The sequence below is a fragment of the Ovis aries genome, chromosome 3, assembly GCF_016772045.2.
Source record: "Ovis aries strain OAR_USU_Benz2616 breed Rambouillet chromosome 3, ARS-UI_Ramb_v3.0, whole genome shotgun sequence".
NCBI lineage: Eukaryota > Metazoa > Chordata > Mammalia > Artiodactyla > Bovidae > Ovis > Ovis aries.
Genome location: NC_056056.1, coordinates 107,916,806 through 107,933,927, shown reverse-complemented (window position 1 = coordinate 107,933,927; position 17,122 = coordinate 107,916,806). Strand labels below are relative to the sequence as shown.

The 17,122-nt window shown below is 40.3% G+C and overlaps 1 protein-coding gene across 6 annotated transcripts in view; it reads right to left on the bottom strand.

The window, feature by feature from the left end:
* Nucleotides 1-16,454, bottom strand: part of TBC1D15 (TBC1 domain family member 15) — a 71,863-nt gene extending 55,409 nt beyond the window's left edge. For all 6 annotated transcript variants that reach the window (XM_060412445.1, XM_060412446.1, XM_027967138.3 and 3 more), the window contains exon 1: nt 16,392-16,454. In XM_060412445.1, coding sequence (XP_060268428.1) covers nt 16,392-16,421 — 30 coding nt within the window. In that variant the 5' untranslated portion in view covers nt 16,422-16,454. The remainder of the gene's footprint in view (nt 1-16,391) is intronic.
* Nucleotides 16,455-17,122: the final 668 nt, after the last annotated feature.

Here is a 17,122-nt window from a genome sequence, read left to right as displayed (position 1 = left end):
GGCTATTCACATCAGATGATCAAAATCCTGAAATTCCAGCTTCAGCATTGGTCCTTCCACCAAATTTTCAGAACTGATTTCCCTTAAGATTGACTGGTTTGATCTCCTTGCTATCCAAGGGACTTTCAGGGGTCATTTCCAACACCACAGTCCGAAGGCGTCAATTCTTTGGGGTCCTGCTTTTACAGTCCAGCTCTTACAACCATACATGACCACTGGGAAGACCACAGTCATGATTATACGGACCTTTGTCAGCAGAGTAATATCTCTGCTTTTCAATACACTGTCTAGGTTTGTCAGTTTTCCTGCCAAGAAGCAATCATCTTCAGGTTTCAGGGCTGCAGTCACTGTCGCACTGATTCTGCTTGGGGAACTGAGATCTGCAAGTTGTGTAGTGAGGCCAAAAAAAGAACCTGATCCTCTGACAATAGCATGAAGATGATGTTTCTTCATTAAACTCACAGGGAACTGATTCCTGAGGAGGATGAGACTGCCACAGGACATTCCGCCTCCTCCATTTGCCAATGGTAATGATTAACACTTGAAAAGCTATCTCTAAGCGTGTTTGATATGAAAAATTATTTTGTAACCGGGAACAATTATGATTTTCATCTAAGGTAATATTCAATACTTTTAGTAAAACATGCTTCCAATTTCCTTACTCTGGTTTTATTAATAAATTCTAATATAAAATAAAAGGAAAGGTTCAAATGCTATTATTGGCCATGTAATATTTTTACTATTCATTACTTTACAAAGTATTTCTACATTATCACATTTGATTCTCACAATTCTATTAGATACATGTTACCACTCCCACTTTGCCACTGAGGGAAAAAAAATGCAAGGAAGTAAATTTTTTTTTTTGGTCATGCAGCATGCAGGATCCCAGTTCCGTGACCAGGGACCACACCCATGTGGCCCACAGTGGAAGCACAGAGACCAAACACTGGGCCACCAGGCAAGTCCCAGAAGTGATCTGACCAAAGTTCTACTATTACTCTACTTTGGCTGCCTGATGAGAAGAGCTGACTCATTGGAAAGGACCCTGATGCTGGGAAACATAGAAGGCAAAAGGAGAAGACGCTGGCAGAGGATGAGATGGTTAGGCAGCATCACTGACGCAATCAATGGACATGAATTTGAGCAAACTCCAAGAGATACTGAAGGACAGAGAAGCCTGGCATCCATGGGTCACAAAGAGTCGGACATAACCTGGCAACTGAACAAAAACAACAAATTCCCTTATTCTGGGATTGAGACTCTGGTCTGCTCGGACAAGTTTTATTTGTCCAAAGAGTACATAATGGAAAAGACAATCAATTTAAGGCTTAGCCTGTGTGAACCCTGTTCTGGCATTAACTCTTTGTGGCCCATGGACTGTAGCCCACCAGCTCCCCTGTCCATGAAATTCTCCATGCATGAATACTGGAGCAGGTTGCCATTTCCTTCTCCAGAGGATCTTCCCAACCCAGGCATTGAACCCAGGTCTTCTGCATTGCAGGCAGATTCTTTACCGTCTGGGACCCCCGGGAAGCCCCTGATCAGTGCAGGAAACCTAACAAATCACAGGGCACAGGCAGATGCTCAGAACAGTCCTGCCTCAGCAGTGGGCACTGTTGGCCCTACATGAAACGCTGTGCTGACAAAAACAAGGCCCTACTTATAGCACAGGGGGACAGGGTCAACATCCTTCAATAAACCATAATGGAAAACACCATGTGGAAATATATAGATCGATGAATCCCTCTGCTATACACTGTAAACTAACACAATACTGTAAATCAACTATACTTCAACAAAAACAAAAACTGTGCCCATCACATCTAACAAGGTTTAAAAGCAAGTCCAAAGGTATCAAATTGTTTCCACACAACTAACTGTCTTCTAGGATAAAACTCAAGAATATTTTACAGAATATATATATATATCAGTATTGACATTTGGCTTAAAAAAAAAAAAACTACCAGATAGACTTTGGCATCTGGTACCAAAAAAACAATCAGAATGATATGACTCACAACAAGGGGGAAAATCAACCAATTAAATATGACACGATTAATAAAACAGGGAAAGACATTAAAACATTATTATAACTGAATTCTCTATTGTTGTCTATTGTTCAGGACACTAGAAACAAGTTACAACTTGCTAAGATATCAAAAATATAAGAGATCCAAACTGAACTTCTAGAGATGAAAAATACAATGTCTGAGATAAAAAATACACTTAATGGGATAATGGCAGATTAAATACTTTAGAATAATAATGAAGTTACAGCGATAACTATATAAAACAAAACACAAAAGGGGAGGGGGCTGAGAAAAAAAGTGAACAAAGCATCAATGAGCTAGAGGGAAATTTTAGCTGATCTAGTATATGTATCTCATGTACCTGAAAGAGTTGAATGAGAAAAGAAACCAAAAAAAAACTCTTTTGATAAAATAATTGCAAATGTTTATTCGAATTTGACTAAGACTGTAAACCCCTAGATATAAATACCAATGAACTCCAAAATGAAAGCAAGAATCAAAGAAAATCATTTAAAGGCACACTGCAATCAAATTACAGTATATTAATCAAATTACAATGTATTATGAGCTTCCCTCATAGCTCAGTTGGTAAATCATCTGCCTGCAATGCAGGAGACCTGGGTTCGATTCCTGGGTTGGGAAGATCCTCTGGAGAAGGAAATGGCAACCCCCTCCAGTATTCCTGCCTGGAGAATCCCATGGACAGAGGAGCCTGACAGGCTACAGTCCACATGACTGCAACAGTCGAAACGACTTAGGGACTAAACCACCACCAATCAAATTATGCAAAATCACTAACACACGGAAAATCTTAGTCAGCCAGAGGAAAAAAAATTAAGCATAACGATTATAGAAGATTCATTTTAAGAAACAATGGAGATCGAAAACAATGAAGCAATGCTCTTTTAAAAATCACTTTATTGAGGAATAATTGACATATAAGAAGCTATACATATTAACACATACATCTTGGTAAGTTGTGTATAAGTATACACCCATGAGACTATCACCATCAACCCACAAACATATCCATCACCTCCCAAAGTTTCCTCCTTCCTCCTTGGAGGAAGATCCAGTGCAACAAAGACCCAGCGCAGCCATAAATAAATTTAAAAAAAGAAAAAAAAAAACACAGTTTAAAGACTTTTTCAGATATATAAAAGCTTAAAAACTTCATCACTAACAGACCTACATTACAAATGTTTAAGTAAGTTTTTCAGGAAGAAGAGATTACTCTAGAAGGAAATCTGGATCCATACAGAAACGACAACCACCAAAAATGGTAACTATGCAAACAAATATATACATATATATATATATATGTATATATATATATATATGTTAATCAAATCCCTTTGTTCCAAGGCTTCCCTGGTGGCTCAGAGGTTAAAGCGCCTGCCTGCAAGGTGGGAGACCTGTGTTCAATCCCTGAGTCTGGAAGATCCTCTGGAGAAGGAAATGGCAACCCAATCCAGTATTCTTGCCTGGAGAATCCCATGGATGGAGGAGCCTGGTAGGCTACAGTCCACCGGGTCGCAAAGAGTTGGACACGACTGAGCAACTTCAATTTCACTTTGTTTAAAGCCTAAATAAAGAAAGAAATCAATACATGTGGGGGCTTCCCTAGGGGCTCAGCTGGTCAAGAATCCTCCTGCAATTTGGGAGACCTGGGTTTGACCTGGGTTGGGAAGATCCCCTGGAGAAGGGAAAGGCTACCCACTCCAGTATTCTGGCCTGGAGAATTCCATGGACTGTATAGTCAGTCCACAGGGTCACAAAGAGTCGGACACTACTGAGCCACTTTCACTTCCCTTTCATATACACGTGGACTTCCCTGATAGTCCAGTGGTTAAGAATCCATCTGCCGATGCAGGGAACAGAGGTTTGATCCCTGGTCTGAGAAGATTCCATAAACTGTGGGGCAACTAACCCTGTGCACTGCAACTACTGAGCGTGCGCTGTAGAGCCCACAAGCCCCAGCTGCTGAAGCCCATGTAGCCCCGAGCCCGTGCTCCGCAACAAGAAATGCCACCGCAAGGACAGGTCCAGGCATCACCACTAGAGAAGTCCATGGTCAGCAACAAAGACCCAGCACGGCCAAAAACAAATACAATTGTTTAAAAAGAAATGAATATATGTTTTTGTGGAGTCTGCACTATATGCAAAAGTAAAATAAGAAAAATAGCACGAAAGTCGGGAGAAGAAAAATGAAAGTATATTGTTCTAGGTTCTTTTACCTTATGTGAAGCAGTATAACTCCTGAAGGTAAATGTCATGAGCTAAAGACGCATACTATAGGCCTTAGAGCAATCACTAACATAAGAGTTAATAGTTGATTGTCAACAAAGGAAACAAAACTTAGAATAATGAAAACTACTTGACTAGTCACAAAAAAGGCAGAAAAAGAAAATGGAACAAAGAAGAGATGGCACAATAAAAACTAGCAAGATGATAAGACAAATTTAACCATACCTCATTAAATACAAATTACCTAAAGACGCCAACTAAAAAAAGTATCAGATTGAAAAGTAAGCCCACATTTATGGTATTTGCAAGAAAAGCATTTTAAATATAAAGACACAAATAGGTTAAAAAGAAAAAGGTGAAAAGATAAACTAACACTAATTAGAAAAAAACTAGAATGGCTGTATTAATATCAGATAAAAATAAACTTCAGGGCAAAAGAAATATTACTGGTTAGAAAGATAATTTCCTAACGATAAAGTGGTCAACGGTTCAAGATGATCTAACAATCCTAAATGTTTATGCACCTGATAAGACTTTCAAAAAACATGAAGCATAAAGTGACAGGACTGCAAGGAGAAATAAACAAGTCCACAATTACTGCAAAATCTCAAACCCTTCTCAATAACTGATTAACTGATGGAAAGAAAATCAGTAACAATATAGAAGACTTGATAACACCATCAACCAACTGGACCTAATTTATGCTTACAAAACATTCCACCCATCAATACTCATTTGAATACTCATTCGAATGAGTATTCATTTGAATATTTGAAAGAATACTCATTCTTTCAAATATACACAAAACATTTGCCAAGATAGACCAAAAATTGAGCCACAAAACAAATATCAATAAACATAAAAGAATTCAAGTACATTCTGTGACCACAGTGGAATTAAATTATGAATCAGTAATAGAAATATCTTTGCCACATTCTCACATATCTGGAAATTAATATTTCTAAATACCCAAGGGTCAAGAAGAAATCAAAGGGGAATTAGAAAGTATTTAAACTGAACCAAAATGCAAGCTTATCATTTTAAAACCTGTGTGTGGTCTGTGCAATGCCAGTAAAACAGTGCTTAGTGGGAAACACATAGGGTTACAAGCCTTTATCAGAAAGGAAAAAAAGGTCTCAAATTAATGACCTCAGCATCTACTTTAAGAAACTAGAAAAAGAAATGCCAATTAAACCCAAAGAAGGCAGGAAGAAATAAAGATCAGAGTAGAAATCAATAAAATACAAGAAAGTTTAAATAAAATACAAAAAAGTTTTAAATAAAACTGGTTAAAACTATAGCCAAACAGAAGAAAAAACAAACAACATAAACTACCAATATTAGGAATTAGAACTTTAACATCACTACAGATGTACACATGGAGAAGGCAGTGGCCACCCACTCCAGTGCTCTTGCCTGGAAAATCCCATGGACGGAGGAGCCTGGTGGGCTGCAGTCCATGGGGTCGCTGAGGGTGGGACACGACTGAGCGACTTCACTTTCACGCATTGGAGAAGGAAATGGCAACCCACTCCAGTGTTCTTGCCTGGAGAATCCCAGGGACGGGCAAGCCTGGTGGGCTGCCATCTGGGGTCGCAGAGAGTCGGACACGACTGAAGCGACTTAGTAGCAGCACAGATGTACACAAGTAAAAAAGATACTAAGAATATTTATGAACAATTTATACTAATGAATTTGACAACTTAAAACAAATCTGAGTCAGCCACCGATACTCACAAGGTGAAAAAGATAATCTGCCCAGTAGTACCGTACAAATTAAGTAAATTAAATTTACAGTCTTTTTAACAGTGCTCAAATGGATACCCGTGTACAAAAAAATAAAACTTCAACCCATATATCACACCACATACCCAAATCAAACAGGACAAGGCTTAGATGTAAAACTTAAAACTACAAAGCTTTAAGGAGAAAATTTATGTGGCCCTCAGTTCAACAACAACAAAAACTTTAGAAATGATGCCAAAAGCATAAAAGACTGGTAAGTCATCAAATTGAAAACTTCTCTTCAGAAGACATTAAGCAAATGAAAAGTCACAGCTCAGGTGGAGAAAACACATGCAAGTCATGCTGTATGCGCAATAAAGGACTTACATCCAGAACATAAAAAGAACTCTCAGAACTCAGTAACAAGAAAATGAAGAAAACATTTTAAAATTAGAAAAAGGGCAAAAGGTTTAAACAGACACTTCACCAAACAAAATATAGGGATGACATAAAATCATAAAAAAATGCTCAACATCATAAGTCATTCTTGTTGCTGGTTTTAGTTGCTAAGCCATTAGGGAACTGCAAACTGAAACCATCTATTAAAATGACTATAATTTTTAAAACTAACATGTCAAATGTGAACAAAGATGTGGAGCAACTCGAACCTTTATACATCACTGGTGGGAATGTAAAATGGTTTGGAAAATAGTTTGCCAGTTTCTTAAAATCCTAAATATCCCATTTACATTGTGCCATGTGCTTAGCCTGACTCTCTGTGACCACATGGACTGTAGCCCACAAGGCTCCTCTGTCCATGGGATTCTCCAGGCAAGAAAACTGGAGTGGGTCGCCATTTACTCCTCCAGGGGATCTTACTGAACCAAGGATCAAACTTGCGACTCCCGTGTCTCCTGCACTGCAGGTGGATTCTTTGCCTGCTGAGCTATCGGGGAAGCCCGCAACTAACGTGATCCAGCTATTCTACACCTAGGTATTTGCCTGACAAAATACAAAGCATATAGTCATACAAAGACTTATACATCAATGTTCACAGAAACTTTATTTGTAAAGCCAGAAGTGAAGAACAAAATAAAAAGTCCATGAATAGATCAATGAGTAAACATACATATACCCATATACCTATATGACAGGATACTACTTGGCAATAAAAAGGAATTACTAACTAATGATACATGCAACAACATGAATGAACCTCAAAATAATTATGCTGAATAAAGAAAGGCCAAAAATAGAGTACATGCCATATAATTCCATTTATATAAAACTGCAGAAAATGCAAACTAATCTAGTCACAAAAAACAGCTCAGTGGTTGACTGTGGACAGGATGATGGTAGTGACAGGTTACAATATGTCAAGAGGAAACTTCTGAGAGGTAGATATGTCATTATTTTGATTTTATTGATGGGTCTATAGTGTATTAAAAGTTATCAAATTATACACACTTATGTGCTACTTACTGTTTGTCAATTAATACCTCAATAAAGCTGTATAAAAAACAACTTACAGGAAAGTCTATTTTACACTGCAAAACCCTATATAAAAGTGAACACATGGCAGAAGTATCCTACTGGAAAAAAAGAAGTTGATCCTGCTGCAAAAAAATTTTTTTTAATCACACCCTATCTATTTTCCTTTGGGGATTAAGTGTCTATAGGGAGCAAAAAGTATCAAGCACATTCAAAGACTTGCCACTTGGTGGTAATAAATCAATTATCTGAACTTAATTCAACAAACTTTTATCGGGCACTTATTATGTGCCAGACACCATCGAGAGCAGAAAAAATAAACAAGACAAAAGCTCCTTGCCTGTATGTACCTGGTAATTTTATACAAAGGGTAAAATCTTTACACAAGCTAGAGCATTCTAACTGCTTCCCACCCTCTTGGAGGGGGGGTGGGGGCGGGAAGAATGTGTAAAGGTACTAAAAAAGGAGAAAATTTCTCTATTTGGATTAAAATGGTCTTAAATTTTTGCTAAGATGCCTAACTAGGTAATTATATTTATAAAACTTCCAATGACAGCCTGCGACAGAAACTGCAGATTTTTCTTTTTCTTTACCAAAGAAACCATGTCCCACACAACTCATTAAAAGTACTCTGGGAACCACAGCAAATTATTTAGAATAAACTTACTGACCTCTTAATTTAGCAGAAATTAGAATAAAGTTGCACAATACAATGGCAGATAATTGTTCATTTTGTTCCTTACTGGAATTGGATTTTTATCTGTATTATTATAATCTTTATTTTGAAAAACTAAAGATAAAACATTCAACTAATATTTGAAATTTACTCTTAGGCTTTAAGGATAAAATCCTTGCCCTAAATCTCTGTCCAAAACTGGAAATTCAACACCTACTAAACACAACATACATTCTAAACTTTAGCAACTGTGAATTTTTAAGCTAAATTTAACACCAAGAAAGTTACAAAATTCAGTTTAAAACTATTCAGCATATAAGTAATTTAACGTTTTGATTAGAGATGTTATCTGCAGGAAATGCCAGAATAAGCCCAGAAACTCTAATGAGCAATATGTAAGCACCCACTTGATGTCTCCACTTGAACAACCCACAGACATCTTACACTCAGTATGTTTTATCCTAAATCTGCTCCTCTGATATTCCGAACTGTAAGACAACCCCTCCACCCAGTACCTAAATGCCTCTTTCACCATCCCCATGCTACCTCCTAAAACCCCTCAAACCTTCCCCTCTGACACTGACCCTTCATCATTTTTAGCCTGGGTTACTAAAATAATATTCTGATCACTCCTCCCCCATCTAGTCACCTTCCAATAATCTGTAAACTGTATAGTGTATAACAACTAACAAAAATGACCTTTATAAAATGTACGTCTCACCACACCACGCCTGAGTTTCAAATTCTTCTGACTCTACCCTTTACTTCTACAACTGTGCAACATCTGTCACCCCGCAATACTTCGTGCCTTGGGCCCCTCTGAACGTCCCTGCTCCTCAAAGCCTTGTGCCTTTGCATGCTGTGTGCATTCCGTTCCTTCTACCCAGAACACCCTTTTATACCCTCTCTCTGCAAACAACGCCTACTAAGCCCTTCAAAAGGACACAAGTGGAGCCTATTCAAACACATCCAATCTTCTGCATTTCCCCTAACCTGATTTAAGCTTCTTTACTCATTCACATTTACTTAGCACCAACTAGATTTGGAGATAAAAAGTGCTGGTGGAAAAACATACATGATAAGTAACGTCATGTAAGTCAACGATCACAGAAAAATGTGACAGAAGTGCACATCGGATCTTGTATGAGATGTCAGTTACAGTCATTTCTTCAACAGTTATATAGTGAACGCCTGCACTGCGCCAGGCACAGGGCAAGCTTCTGGGTAAAAATAAGTGAGATTCAGTCACTGCCTTCATAGCAATCTAACTGGGGGTTAGGACAGGGAAACAGATAAAAGCAATGTATGATTTAATGAATATGTAAACAGTTGCCAAAGCAGACCCTAAAGGGGATGGCTACCCACTCTAGTATTCTCGCCTGGAGAATTCCATAGACAGAGCAGCCTGGCGGGCTACAGTATGGGGTGGCAGAGAGTCGCACATGACTGAGCAACCAACACTTTCACCCTACATGAAAGGGGTCAGGCAGGACGAGAAATCAGAAAGACTGTAACTAGCGTGACATACAGCCCAAGACCTGAAGAATGGCAATGATACCTCAAAGAGGGTGTATGTTCTTGGCAGAGGGTATGTGTTCTATGCAGACAGTAGTTTCATTAATGGCTGCAACCCGGATCAGCAAGCAGTGACTAACAGTTTCGACACAAGAGCAGGAACCAGATCAGATGACGTGTGTCAGTCGCTCAGTCGTGTCCAACTCTTTGCAACCCTATAGATTGTAGCCCACCAGGCTCCTCTGTCCATGGAATTCTCCAGACAAGAATACTGGAATGGGTTGCCACTCCCTTCTCCAGGGGATCTTCCCAACCCAGGGATTGAACCCAGGTCTCCCACACTGCGGGCAGATTGTTTACCAACTGAGCCATCTGGAAAGCCCCCAGTGACGACAATGTTTTTAAAGCATGCTCAGGAATTTGGGAGTTTGGAGTTTACCCTGAAGACAATTATTTACCACTAAAAGTCATTAGAAAGTTCTAGCAGAATGCCATGGAATGGAATGTCATGACATGGAACGCATGGCAGACCTGCCTTTTCAAAACCAACACACCAGCTGCAGAGCCAAAAGAACAGCTGCAATAATGCACAGAGGAAGCACTTCACGGTGGCTTCCGCCAGGGCAGCGGCAGTGGGATGAGGAAGGCAGATGGCTCAGAATGGTAATCACAAGGTCAAAAGGACAGGACTCCATGACTGATCAGATGCGGGAGGGGAAGGGAGAAGACTCGAGGACAAAACTGAGTGTATGTGGCTATTCACCGAGAGAGAGAGAGAATACAGAAAAAAATGTAAACAATGAGTTTTATTTGGGGCATGTTGGTCAGTAATGACTGTAACTCAAAGAAATGTAGAACACAGGCGGTTTTAAGAGTAACAAACCACACAACTTTCTGAGAGTGAAGACAGAGAGACACTGAGGATGGTACAACTCTCAACAAAGGGCAGGCAGAACTGCTAATGCTTCTTAAGAGCATCAGTGTGCCAAACCATGTCAGAGAGGAAGGCAGTCCAGGAGGCATAACGAGGACTAAACGAAGGGCTTGTCTCATGCCAATGACTACAGACACACCACAGACGGTGCAAGAAACAGTAGACAAATTCCAAAAGGATTTCCTTCCTTTCATTTAGTCTCAGCAACTAAAACCCATCAAAGCAAACAATATTTAAATTCTTTCCCCAAGTCATGTTTTTATTAAACCACAAATTGAAATGACTTCTTTAAATGGCAAACTACTGTGCTGTGTCAAGAATAAAGAACTCAGCACACAGAAGGTACTCAAATGTTTGTTAAAGAATGCCAGAGGGGGGGGAAAAAAAAAAAAGAATGCCAGAAAAATAAGGAAGACACATTCATTGTATCCTACACCAGGAAGACACTACCATTTAGTAAGATCTAGTCTAAGAAAAGACTTGCCTGTTGCTCAAACAGTAAAGAATCTGCCTGCAATGCAGGAGACCAGGGTTTGATCCCTGGGTTGGGAAGTTCTCTGGAGAAGGAAATGGCAATCCACTCCAATATTCTTGCCTGGGGAATGCGAAGGACAGAGAAGCTTGGTGGGCTATAGTTTGTGGGCTCACAAAGAGTCAGACATGACTGAGCAGCTAACACACATACACTCTCAGAAAATTCTCCAGGAAAACCTACCAGATAATAAGAACATCAATCTTTCTTAAGCACAGGATTTCACAGGACTATAAACGTATCTAAAAGGAACTGGAAAGGGCCAAATTTAAGCTACAAAATAAATTCTTCCTAAGAAAACCATTTTAAAAAAAACTCAGAAAAAAAAAAAAAAAAAACAGGTGCTTTCCCAACTGTTTCAAGCTATTTTCAACAGTCAAATTCTGACACAATCACAGTAAAAAACCACAGGCCTAGAGAGAAAAGCAAATATACTAACACAGGACTTTTAAACTCCGAAACAAGAGCACTTTCAATGAAGCCATCCATCACTCTTCCTCTAATCCCTCTTCATCCCCCCCCCCCATTTTCTTGCTCTTTCCTCCTCAGTGAATACATACTATGCGACAGCATCTGTGGCCAGACACAGATGCATGAGGGTGAGCCTAGTCTACAAGCCTCAAGAAAACGAACACCACTATTAACAGCACCAGTTCAAAACCTGAAACTCACTGAATTTATGTAAACAAGACAACGGGGTGGATTTTAGTCAATACTTTCCTTCTGAAGAACTAAAATCTGTAATTTCCAAGGTAAGGACTATCTAATGTATCCCGAATGCCTAGACTAGTCTCTGAAAAAAATCAGGTGTTTAATATTCTATAAATGAATAAAAGGAAAACTGCAACCCTCATAGGCACTGGGTATAAAGGCCAAAACATACTTCTAATGATCTCCTTTCTCCTGCCTCCTTCGTGATAAGTCAACTTATTCCACTAATTATCCTAAAGCAGAACAGCTTTTGCAGGTAATGGCCCTATTTCTCCCCTAAAAAATCACAACACAATCTACATGAGATGATCTATCCTCATATACAAGGATCTATATGAGAAGAGTTAGCTGAACCTACTGCGGTAATCATCTCACAATACATACAAATCAAACCATCAGGCTGTGCACCTTAAGCTTATATAGTGATATGTCAATTCTTTACTTTCCTTTTGCCTTTTCTCCCTCCAATTTATTTTACATAACTATAGTGCTTTAGTATTTGGGGGCAGCTTTAATCTCTTTGTATAAAATGGCAGCAAAAAACAAATATTCAACTATTTCCAAACAATAACCTTACAACTTTAAGACAGTCTGAAAGATCTTTCTTAACAATAACAGCAGTTAACATTTATTAAGCACTTATCTGATACCAGGTACTATTCTAAATGCCTTGCAAATATTAACTCATTTAATCCTCTCCAAAATCTCATGATGGAAAATAATCATTAGCTCCCATCCTACATTATTAGCTACCATTAAATCATTAGCTCCCATTTCTCAAATGAGAAAACTGGTGCACAGAATGTTCAGACATTTGCCCAAAGTAACACAGCTACACAGCAGTGGAGCCCAGGTCCGGACTCCAGCAGTCAGGCTCCGTCTCCTTCACCACTGCCCTACTATGACGGTTTCTCATTCATCACAACCACATGACTTTGGAGGGGGTTGGCCACACCATGCAGCATCCTAGTTCCCCAGCAGAGGAAGCACAGAGTTCTAACCATTCGACCCCCAGAGAACACCCTGTGACTTCTAAAACAAGGTATTTTTCAAATTCTGAAAAAAACACTGAGAATTATAACACCACTCAACATTCAAAAAACTTACATCATGGCATCCGGTCCCATCAATTCATGGGAAACAGATGGGGAAACAGTGGCTGATTTTATTTCTCTGGGCTCCAAAATCACTGCAGATGATGACTGCAGCCATGAAATTAAGATGCTTGCTCCTTGGAAGAAAAGTTATGACCAATCTAGACAGCATACTGAAAATCAGAGACATTACTTTGCAAACAAAAGTCTGTCTAGTCAAATCCATGGTTTTTCCAGTAGTCATGTATGGATGTGAGAGTTGGACTATAAAGAAAGCTGGGCACTGAAGAATTGATGCTTTTGACCTGTGGTGTTGGAGAAGACTCTTGAGAGTCCCTTGGACTGCAAGGAGATCCAACCAGTCCATCCTAAAGGAGATCAGTCCTGAATATGCATTGGAAGGACTGATGCTGAAGCTGAAACTCCAATATTCTGGCCACCTGATGCAAAGAACTGACTCATTTGAAAGACCCTGATGCTGGCCAAGATTGAAGGCAGGAGGAGACAGGGACGACAGAGGATGAGATGGTTGGATGGCATCATGGACTTAATGGACATGAGTTTGAGCAAGCCCCTAGAGTTGGTGATGGACAGGGAAGCCAGGTGTGCTGCAGTCCATGGGGTCACAGAGTCGGACACAACTGAGCGACTGAACTGAAATTCAAAAATGAATTTCACACTCATACCAAAAACCATATTCTAAACCTTCAAAATTCTACCATAGTTAACCACTGACTTGCAGGGAAATCAAGATGATGAGTAACACCTACACAGGATCTAAACACCACATGCCAGGCTTTGTTCTAATACATTTCCTTATCTATCCTAAAAATCCCATGAAGTACACACTATTATCCTCCCTATATTACAGATAAGGAAACTGAAACAAAGAGACATTAAGTAATTTGACTGACATCACTAGTAAGTGTGAAGTTAGTTTTTGAAACTGGCTTGGCTCTCCAGAGTCCATGCTCTTAGCTGTTATCTTACACTGCTTCTCCATATGACAGAGATTAACTTCCTCACCATGTGACTTCCTAGAATCAAACTTTCAAGCAAGTAGACTCAGTAGGAAAGTTACTCTACATCCTAGATCTAAACACCACAAGGTTCTAATGAATAGAATTGGGCTGTGACCGACCCAGCATCCATAGTTTTAAAAGTACCACACGTGATTCCTAAAAGTCTTGGTTAACATTCACTGCCCTAGGTTTCTAATTAGACAGGTCTTAGCTGAACCTTTGGGGTGGGGGTGGGGAATAAATCAATACAGAGACACACATATACACACTCTTTCACAAATATATGTGTGTTTTCTTTCCTATCCCCCTTTTCCCAAAGAAACAAGACTGAGAAGTAGAAAAGTATAAGATAAAGCCAGAAAGTCAACACAGATTTTTAATGCCATGTTAACCAGCCTTGAGTATTATTTTAATGGTGACAATAACATAATGAAGACTTTTGTTTTTTTTTTTTTTTTAAAAACAAGAGACAATCAGCCTCGGGCACTAGAAAATAACTCTAGTGCTTGTGTAGAGAGGAGACTTTGGGCAAAGAGACTGTAGAAAAGAAAAAAAAACCCTGCAGAGAACTCAAGGCTAAATGTCTGAATGAAGAGGGTGCAGCAAATTTAAGAAACCTCTTTAAGGTGAAACTGGTAGGATCTGATTAGTCCTACCATCTTACTGATTAAATGCTGTTACAGAAATGGACATCTCCAAGTTTGTTTTACATGCAACCAAGTAAATGATGACGCCATTAACTGGATCTGAACTTGAAGAGGGAGGAATAAGCAGGTTTCACTGGTTACAACAGAATTATTTGAAAGATGGGCAGCCTTTGGCATGAAAAAAAAAAATTTAGGTTCAGTGATGAGAATGGGTTTAAGTTTGCAACGTGTGAGAATAAATGCGGTGATAAAGTAGCGTTAAGTAAAAGACGCAAATTATGAAATGTAGTGAGTGCCTGGAAGGAAAGGGTGAAAAAAGTCCTATTTCACAACTCCGCTTCATCATCGCAAAGGTTCTATCAAAATCAACCCACACCTGAAAGAGCGAAGTGTAGTTCAAATAAAAAGGATCCCTTCTTGGAAAGTCCTAGATTGGATCAGTCCAGATAGAAAATCTTACTGTATGTAATGAGTCAAAGAGAAAATCAGCACCCATCCTAAAGACAGAAATAGACAAGACAACCAAAGACCGAGAAAACTCGAAAACGATGACCTACCCATCATTTAAAATATTCAGTATGCAGAAGGACGTACTTTCTTAATGCTTATATCATTTCATATAATCCTAACTCCAATGCAAAAAATAATGACTAGCACCACATCCGCTCTGGAGATAAAGACCTTGAAGGACAAAGAAGTCATGCTCGCTCAATTTCGCAAGGTCACAATTCAGGGTAAAAGTAGCGTGTTATTCTGGCTAGTAGTTCATACACTAAAACACAAACGCTGTCACGCAATTCAAAATGGTATGCAGAAGGCAGCGTAAAGAAAATGAGTGACATCAAGGAACAGACGAAGCTCTCCGCGGAAAGTAAATAGGCCTTGGTATGAGATGAGTCATTACCCCACCCAACTGTTTACGAAATACGCCCGCAACTGGAAATGTTGCCATAGTATGCCACGGTAGTACTAACAGGCATTATGACGTTGCCTTGGAACACGAATAGGCAGAATGCAATGAAATATCCTCCGCACTTAATCCTAACTCCTAACGAAAAACGAGGCGGTCGATGACCAACTCCGTAAAACAGCACCACAGAGTCTCCCACGGGAACATCACAGCTTTGCTTCCGAAATAAATACCATAACTAACGCCTTCCTAGACAAGCGTGGGATGCTGTAAGTCTCCAGCTCCCTGAGAGGAAACATCCCTACTGCTCACCATCACCAATCAACTCGAAATCTGGTAAAATGGATCCAATGCGCTCTTCTAAGTGCACAGCTGCAAAGCACCTGTTTTCAGTTCCTCCCGAAGAGGACAAAGATGCCTTACCAGAGTGAAGCAGAGGAAAGCGGAGGCGAGTCAGGCTGACGCCTCAAAGGAAGACAGAAAAATCCCTAGAGTCCGAAAAGTGACAGAAAGAACGACACTCAGAGAAAATCGAGCCAGAAAAAGAACGCAATAGGGCAACAACCTGTCTCTTAGAAAAGGCAAGACAGGTAAAAGCCTATCGCCCTGGGGCAGAGCGGACCAAACAGCGCCACGGCCTAGCTAGTCTTGGAGTAGGAGCCGGGTCTCTTAATTCCCGGGCTGAACCGGCATTCTCAAGAAAACAGCTGACAACTAGGCATCTTCTCCTACACCCTCTACACGCTGTTCCCGATACAGAAAGGCCCTCGCATCCCTCCCCAGCCGGCCTCCTAGCAGCAAAAGCAGCCCTACCCGGAGAAAAACTGCAGTGTCCCTCCAGGGCCGTTACCTACCTTCCCGCTCACAGCACCCGCCGCCGCCATGTTTCCTGCGCGTGCCTGTGATGACGTAGCAGTGCCTCACGTGTCTCCCGGACTCACAACAACATCCGGCAAAGCTAGACTGACATCCGGGCGGGAAAGGGGCGGGGAGAGGCGGGAAGGCGGAGGAGTGAAGCGCGGGGGCGGGAGGAGCAGCCTGACGCATGCGCGCTGAGTAGGAGGCTCGGCGGCTACTTGGGTGGAGTCTCTGGTTCAAGTACCGGTTTAATTTTCCTTGGCGAGTATAGAAGTTGAAGTCGTCATATTTTGGAGTTTGTCTGGGAGCGAGGTTGTGAGCTGTTCGCAGGCCTCTTCAGCTTCGTATGACGGAAAGTACACCATAGTGGGAGCCAACAAACCTATGGCTTTGTGGCCATAGGCAAGTCACTTCCACCTTCAGCCTCAAAGTCTCATTGTAAAATTGAAATAGGGCTGTAGTGAAGTTAACGGAATCCAGCCCTCTATCCGAGGCGCACACACAGAGACTTTTCGCCTTCGTGTAGTTTCTGACGTTGAGTCTGGTGACTGCCACTGACATATGACCAAGAACAAGGTATTTTGATAGGAACTGCGATAATACCACGCCTTCGTCGCTCCAGAGTCTAGCGCACAGTATCTCCTAACTCCTACACAACTGGAAACAAGTTTTTAAACTCATTATTTAATATATATGCAGAGGACATCATGAGAAACGCTGGGCTGGA